Below are 8,619 nucleotides of genomic sequence, written 5' to 3'. Positions count from 1 at the left end.
CTACTTTTAAAGTTATACATATTTTTCTTGAAATAATAAAGCCTAAATATACCTGTCTGCATATGTGAGCTTTGATAACAAAAAGATGTGTCAGCAAAAAAAAAGACTTTAAAGTTGAATGATGATGAAATAATAACGTCAGCATGTGACGAAGAGGCCAAATCGTTAGTTAAAATAATACTTCCGATAAAAGATGTGATCATTATCACAGAGAAAACTTTTTTCACATCAGATGTTTTGACATGGAATACTCCAGGAAGAAGGATGTACTTTTTAAATTTGCCGCAGGATCAGAATGTCTTTGAGTCATCGGGGTGGTGGCAGTTCATAGACTGTATACAATAATGAACAAAGCTACCATGACGGCACCCTTTTGTTTGTGGACTCCTGTTTTGAAGCTTCAAATTCGGCATTTCGGACGACTTTTGGAGCCAGAAGTGACCATATTTGGATGAGAGGGTGGAGCTGTGAAAGATTGAGGGACAGATGTGACTCATAGACTGTGGTGGCACCTTGCAGCCAGCTTGTCACTCAAAACGACCCTGCCCTTAAATATGTGTAACTTTAAACCTTAATAAAATGTAAACGGGTGAGTATATTAAAATTCATCCCCGTACAGTTGTAATGAATGGGAACATGTGATGACCAAAACCGTAACCGTAAAGTTGGGCATTTTAACATGGGTGTCTATGGGGATTGACTCTCTTTTGGAGCCAGCCTCAAGTGGCCATTAGAAGAACTGCACATTTTGGCACTTCTCTGGCTTCATTCCAGCCCGCTGCCGCTTGGGTCACTCCCCATTAAACAGACTTTTATTCTGAAAAAAATAGAACAGGAAGTTGGGGGAAAAAAGTTGCAACCCAAGTGTTAGACTATTTATCTATTTGAACATGCCGAAGTAAAATGGTGATTCTGTCTGTGCTGTTTGTTTCATCGGTGTCTACATGACTGAAGACAAAACTGATAGATGCCGCGTAAATGAGACCTCAGACTGGAGCTTGCTGCAGTTCTCCATGCAGACAGCAGATAGAGCCAACAGACTGAGCTGCAGTCTCTAGTCTCACACATTACCACTTTCACTCGGCACCTCCTGTTCAATATGAAGTGCAGTGTTTTATACTTGGTCTCCACTGGCGGTGAAAAGACCACTGCACCATGCCAAAAGGACATGAACCGACTGGACAAGCACGTGTCTTTAATGACAATTGATAGGAGAGACCTGAGGTGGGATAAGGATGGGATTATGGGATGGGCCATACTTAACAAGGTCCTATTAGACTGTGACCATAGTAACCACTGGATTACACAGATTAGGGCTGATGTCCTGAGTTAGTCAACACTGCTCGTCCCTGTTGTCTCCAACCTCTACCTTCTTTTGTCTCCGTTAGAGGACGCAATGACAAAACACACATCAAACTCCAGCTGAGTCGAGAGGTCTCCCAAACTTTCTGAAGACAGTGACTCGTACATAAGGTCACAAACTTAAAGGTTTCTGTTTCTTTCTCTTTGGCGGCACCTGTGGCAATAAGCAGTAATTGCAGTTAGTTTGTTGGCAGTCTGAGACTTAAAGGCTTAAAACCAGGCTGGTGAATTTATCTATATCAGCTCGATTATGAGCCCTGCAGCTGGTGAGATGAAAGTGTTACCACAGCATTAGTTTCACATAGCCAGACCTATCTCACACTGTGCCAGTGTTGGAGAAAGCACTGGCTGAACCCACCATAATTCCACACTAAGGGAAAAAACACTCCGAGTTGTCTGTATTTCTTTTTACCAATCAAAATTGTGATGGGTGGCCCTAAGCCCAGATGCTGCAACAGTACCTTAGCAAAATAGTATCAAGGGGGACTTGTTTTGGTGGAACATTTGCATGTGGGTGGCGAGCCCTGGCATTAAAGTGACTAATACCCTGCAGTGTAAACACTCCATAAAACATTAAAAGATCTTTTAGTGTGTAGGTTGTTAGCTTGGAGGTTGTTGTTGCCTCTCGAAAAGCGCTAAAATAAAGTGTGAAGATAGATTTGGCTATTCGAGACTAGTTTCACGTAGTGACAGGGATTTTGAAAACAGTAACAGGCAGATCGTGGAGGGGAAGGAGAATTCCATGCCATGCCAATGGCATGCATCCTGTGGGTCAGACTACCACAGACAGTGTGTGTGTGTGTATGTTTCTGTGTGCATGAGAGTGAATTATTAATGACTACGCACTGCCTGTGAGTTTCCCTGGGAATGTTGCCCTCAACAACCCTTTTATCAGTGGGCCACAGGTTTAATCACCATCATGTTAACTCATTCAGCGATAAATAGTGACTTCACCTGTACTTAAATGAAAATCTTTGAGATTCTAACTTTAATGTTCTTCTTTATTAATACCAGAGGGCGACAGGAATATCAGAGTAATGTCTGTGAGAAGCTAGCAGACATTCAGTTATCTCTTAAGGCAACTCGAAAGGTGTGCTCAGACCCAGAGCGAATAAAAAACCTTGGATCTTTTGACCTCCATCTGATATTGGGTTGTCTGATAGAAAATGGTGAAAATGGTGACTTGGGCTTTAACTCATGATGGTTTTCATTTTCATTTCATCTGCCCTTGGTTTCTCGACTTAAGATTCGCTAGGCATAAATCTGGAAAAGGCAAACAATAGATTTAAAAAAATGGAAGTATCTGGAAATACACCCTCCTCCCGCAGCTCTTCCCTCTCTGGCTTAAGCCCCTCCCACCAGACGACCACAGGCATGTGCATGAACTATATACAAACAGTGTTTCCTATACATCTATTTATTTAATCTTGTTTGACTTCATCCTTGCTCATCTCTCTCTCTCTCTGTTTAACACACTATAAATGAGACAAGATTTAGCCTGTGAGCTACCCCATGGTCCCTCCGCCTCACTCCCCGCTGCTGTGGATTGCTTCACTGGGATGAGTGCAGGCAGCAACGTGGAAGATGAACCTTTTGTCAGCAGCTAGCAGATTAAATTTGGCCAGTGCGAACCTCCCTGCACTGGGTGTTGCAGCAGACTGGTGGTCAGCAATAGCACTGGGTCTTGGCGGGGAGTGAGGCGTAGGACACACTAGAATTTGAGGCTCTGGTTAATGTTAGTTACATAAATGTGAACTTGAAGCCACAGCTGTGAGTTTTTGACTCCAAGTAGGAGTAGACTAAACTATCAGCAACATTTTCTTTACGTCTCTGAAACTTTGTTGATCTTGACGTGTTTTGTTTTATTGTCAGACTCTTTGAGACTCTCCTTTTGATATGTCTGTCTCCTGTTTTTTTTGGTTGCTTTGCAGTGTGGACAGATTTGTTACCGCTGCTGAAACAGCACCTTGCTCTGCAGGGTTCTCCACCATTGAATCAGGCTTTTACCGAAGGGATGTGCATCTGTATTTTCAGTAGGAACGCCCTCTCTCTAAACTGACTTGTGATTGGCCAAAGTCTCCCATCACAGGCTACAATTTCTAAAGCCTGAAAACAGAGCCAAGAGTTTGTACGCTAAATACCTACTGCCAACTGTTAGCTTAGCTTAGCACAAAGACTGTAAATAGAAAGAGACAACTAGCCTGGCGAATGGAGGGTAATGGACTGTTTTGTAAATCCCATTCATCACTCTTTTCGTCTGCTGTCACCAACCAAAACCCTATCACTATCTGGATTAGACTGTCTTTCCTTTCACAGCAGGATGTAGGTGTGCACTCTTCTCCTTACATCTGTCAGTCTGAGAGTTTATTTGTGTACCACAGACCAGCTTTGGCTTCTCCTGTGGTTGGCCTCTATATGTCACTGAGCTCACTCGTGGCTGTCAACATCAATCTCCATCACACTGATCCAAACTGACTTAATTAGCTAGTACAATGGTTGCTATCATGGTTTCCCATCTCCACGGGAGGAGATTACTCCTCTCTAAAGGAAGACTTGGCTGAGTCATGTCTTCAAGGCTATTATGTAACACTCTCTACTAGGATGGCCACGTGGCCACAGGGCTCACCTGTGTTTAGATTGACCATCTGCCCCTCTGCCTCTGTCTTCACACTGCAACACACACCGCCAATGGACATCTTACTGCTGAAGAGACCTCCATTTGTTTTGGTCCAATCTGGTGATCCAAGAAGATGAATCTCCAGCTCTGGGTGTGAGGAAGAATTGTATAAGTGGTATAAGGAAGACGTGGGTGCCTGTAGGCAGGAAATAACACCGAGATGTGCAAACGGGTGACTAATACTGGCTTGGCTGTGAATTACCGTGCTTATGTACTGTACTTATTTCCTATCTTCTTCCTGTTTAGACAGGTGCATCAGCAAATCATACTCCCCATGTGTGGGTGAGCAGAAGTAAGGCTGGGATTGCGTCTCTGTTGACACCTCCGCAGATTCAGCGTGAAGCAGGGAGAGAGAAAAACAGACATGCAGACAGAATGAATTGAGAGAGGAGGACAGAGGGAGCGCGAGAGAAGAGTGAAAGAGAGACAGAAGATATATTTGACTATGTGGGTGTGTGAAGTATCAAGGCATGCATCATAATTGTGGATTCTTCTCGGAGCAGCTGGACGTGTCACTGCAGCAGCAGGACATTATTGGTCTCACAAAGTGTGTTATTTTGTACTTTAAAACAGTGGGAGCTGTCAGCGCAGAGAGCAACATAGGAGACAAAATGGAAACCTTTTTGTTTCTGCTGCCTCAAGGATTTCATTAACTGGGATTATAAAAGAATACTTGAACTAGTTGAAGGGATGCAGACTGGAAAAATAATGAGGTCCCTTCACTGTCAATAATCAAGATTTCAAGTCAAGAATTTATCTGAGGTGAGTGCGTAATTATTACAATTTAGGTTTGAGACCAGTTTAATGCTGTGGTATTTCGTACATGTATTTGTGTGCGCTGTGATACGTCTATCCTTGTTAGGATCAAGTTGAGTTTCAGCCCTTGACAGTGAGGACATTTTTTATATATTGATTAAAGTCAGTATTAGAGTAAAGGTTTAAATAAAGCTCAAGTTAAAGCTTGGGAAATGCATTATGTCAATGAGGGTCCTCACAAGTAAGTACAAACATTGTGCGTATGTGTATGTGTGTGTGTATGTGTGTGTGTGTCTGTGCGCGTGCACATACTCGTGCATTTCTCTGTGCTTTTGGGTACAGAAACTCGACTTCTCAAAAGCCCAGTGTGCAATGTAGTCAGCCCACGCTGTTTCCCGTTCCCATGGAAACCATTGCCCAGTGCTAAAAGCAGTTCTATTCTGTGCTGTGAGTGTATGAGTGCGTGTTTGTGTGTGAGGGAGAAAAACATTAATCTCTGATATATAACAGTCTTATTGGATCTTAATATATATTGACTGCTGTTTTTTTTTACTGTATATTGTGACTCATGGAGATGCAGTATGAGCATGTACAGTACATTCACCTTCCTGCCTCCCTCCTCTCTGGATCTTTCTCCCTCTTGTTTATCTCTCTGTACCTTTCTCTCCATCACTACATGTTTTCTGTCTGTGTGTCTCTAAGATGGCCGTCAGCCCTATCATCATCTGCCTCCTGTCACTGATTGGCTATGGCTCATCCCACCCCTCTCCTCCTCCTCGGGGATGCAGTGTGGATGTGGACCCTCCGTACAGAGTGCTGTGTGACCTGGAGTCAGTTTGGGGTGTGGTCCTGGAGGCCGTGGCCTGCAGCGGCGGCCTCGCTTCTCTGGTCCTCGCTGTGCTCCTGCTAGTCAAGCTGCGCTCCATTGGTGACCCCGCCAGGCGCTCCGGCATGGGGCCTCTTCTCCTGCTCCTGGGCACGCTCCTGGGGCTCTTCTCTATTTCTCTGGCTTTCCTGGTGGGGAAGAACCAGGCGCTGTGTGTGGTCCGCAGGGCGTTCTGGGGGCCCCTTTTCGCCCTCTGCTTCTCCAGCTTGCTAGTGCAGGGTGTGAGGCTCAGGAGGCTGGTGGCTGGCAAGACGAGCCCATCGGGCAGCTCCCTGGCAGCGCTGGGTCTGGCCTTGGCCTTGGTTCAGGGGATCATCTCTGCCGAATGGGTCTTGCTGACTGTAGTTAGGGAGGGTCACCCGGCCTGCGAATATCCACCTTTAGACTTTGCTCTGACATGCAGCTACACCCTGGGGCTGCTCCTCATAGCCATGGGGCTCTCTCTGGGGGTGGTGCTGTGTGGAGGAGAGCTGGGGGTAGAGGGAACAGGTGGTAATGACGAAGATAGGGAAGGAGAGAGTGAAAAACGGAGATGGAAGTGTAACGCCATCTGGGTCTTCCTTTCCAGTTTGGCATCAGCATTGCTATGGGTGGCCTGGCTAGGGTTTTATCTTTATGGCAGCCAGGCACTGAGGGGAAAGGGGAAAGGCGACAGGTCAGGAGGAGGAAAGAAGGATGTAAAGGTGTTGGATGAGCCTGCACTGGCGGTGGCCCTGGTCATTCAGGGCTGGATCCTGCTGCTATTCCACGCCATTCCAGAGGCGCACCTGATTCTCCGCAACCCTCCGCAAACAAACACGCAAGACTTCTTCGACACCAGTCACACGTCCCCTCCTCCACATTTTGGAGATGACCTTCCAGCACACTCTCACCGACCCTTCCCTGAGAACCAGTCCTTTTCTATGGAGGAGCACGGCTCAAGTAGGCTTATGTAAAGTGTCTCTATGTGTCTCTGTGTGTCTCTGTGCATGTTGGTGTAACAAAGCTTAATAATCTGTTTCAAAGGAAAAACATTTTTTTCAGTCTGGGTCAAATCGCTCTCATGAGGTTGTACTTTCAACATTTTAGGTTGAGTATAAAATGTTTGGCATGTTTTAATGGTAAGTCATGAGGTCAGGAGAACACTGTTGCCTGGCAACTTGCAACAGAAATGGATGTTGCCTTGATTTCTCTCCAAAAACCGACAATGACTTAATGTTTTCTGCATTCAGTGTCATGCCGTGGAATGAAAAAGGAGTATACAACAAAAGTAAAAAACTTTCATGGAGCATGACATTCTTAAATAATACAATATTATAATCACAGCTATCTTCTGAGACTGAAAGGAGATAGATTTGGCTCTGGTCAGCTGAATTTATGTCAATTACAATGGATTTCAATACTGACCAAGAGCTGAATTCACAAAGTGTCTTATCTTATTGTTACCTCTTAAGAGCTTTTCTTGAGCAACTTCAGACTGAGCTTTTAGCTCCTAGGCTAAAAGTGATAATGACATCATGTCTCATGGATTCATACTCAGTCTGTCTATAGTGATTGAGAGGTGAACAGCCTGTATCAGTGAATTAGATATTCATCAGTTCATAGGAGCATGAAAATGAACTAGAATGGATTAGAACATTGAAATTAGATGAAAGTAACTTGGTAAATTAATTAATTTAATGGTTCAGTATGCAGTTCTGGAGAAAGATAGTTTACTGTTGAGTCTAATTCCCAGGTCATCGAATAGAACAGAATAGAATAGAATAGAATAGAATAGAATAGAATAGAATAGAATAGAACAGAACAGAACAGAATAGAATAGAACAGAACAGAACAGAATAGAATAGAATAGAATAGAACAGAATAGAATAGAATAGAATAGAATAGAATAGAACAGAAAGTTATTGTCATTGCTCAAAAAACCCCCAATGAAAAACAGTTTGGCAACTCCAGTATTGCAGCAGCAAACATCATACATACATTCATAGAGATTAAAAGTGCAACTCGTGCAGACAGTTCAGTGCAATTCAGTTCAGTGCAATTCTCAGTTCAGTACACGTCACATTTTAGATATCACAATTCAGTGTGTGTCAGTCTTGGGATATCAGGGGTGATGGCAGTAACAGCTCGTGGGTAGAAGCTGTTTCTCAGTCTATTTGTTTTGGTTTTTATTGTCCTGTATCTTCTCCCAGAGGGCAGAGGAGAAAACAGAGAATGTCCAGGGTGTGAATGATCTTTGTAAATATCTGTGAGTGAGGGCAATGGTGATCCAGTAACATGCTCAGCTGCCCTCACTACCCGCTGGAGATCCTTCTTGTTGAATACTGACGACCTTGAGTTGGTAGTTGGACCGGACCACCAACCCAAAGCATCAGTGTATGACGACCTGGGATGAGGTTAACCAATCAACTATCTTTCTCCAGAACTACATACTGCACCTTTAACATATAATCAATTAATAAATATGTTAGATAAATAAACTTTCATCCACTGGACTATTTACATTAATCATATACTGTTCATACTGCAACACGATCACATTACTGTAGGTTTGTTTACAGCAAAATCTGTCTCAATTTTAGCTACGGTGCGCAATCCAAAATCCAATTAAACCTCATGAAATGCCTGATTATCCTACAGGCTTATAGGAAAATGTATGAGTCATTTCACTTTGGTTGCTCTCCACATTTATTTGAAGCCAGATGCACAGATGAAGCGCTAAACCAAGATGAACCAGGATAAACAAAGAGTGGAGGCAGCGGCAGGACGGAGTCAGAGAATGTCTTGCAAGAAAACAGACTAAAGGAGACTGATGATACTGGTTGGCCAATTTATGCCTGACAGAAGAAAGAAAGCTGTGCTGCAAAGAACAGGACAACAGTACAGTTTGCACACTAGCAGGGTCATACAGAGAGGAAAGTGGTCAGTAAAATCCTTGTCTCTGTCATCTTTGACATAG

At 43.8% G+C, this 8,619-nt stretch overlaps 1 protein-coding gene across 1 annotated transcript; it reads left to right on the top strand.

Annotated features, from left to right (window-relative positions):
- Positions 1–4,311: 4,311 nt before the first annotated feature.
- On the top strand, positions 4,312–6,602 carry LOC126386938 (G-protein coupled receptor family C group 5 member B-like; the record flags this gene model as incomplete). The annotated part of the gene is made up of 2 exons (XM_050039511.1): positions 4,312–4,801; positions 5,498–6,602. A coding segment is annotated over exon 2 (1,105 nt), but the record flags the coding sequence as incomplete, so codon positions are not given.
- Between the last annotated feature and the right edge of the window lie 2,017 nt (positions 6,603–8,619).

The sequence above is a fragment of the Epinephelus moara genome, unplaced genomic scaffold (assembly GCF_006386435.1).
Source record: "Epinephelus moara isolate mb unplaced genomic scaffold, YSFRI_EMoa_1.0 scaffold1113, whole genome shotgun sequence".
Classification (NCBI taxonomy): Eukaryota; Metazoa; Chordata; class Actinopteri; order Perciformes; family Serranidae; genus Epinephelus; species Epinephelus moara.
The sequence above is the reverse complement of the archived record's forward strand: the minus strand, read 5'-3'. Positions and strand labels throughout refer to the sequence as shown.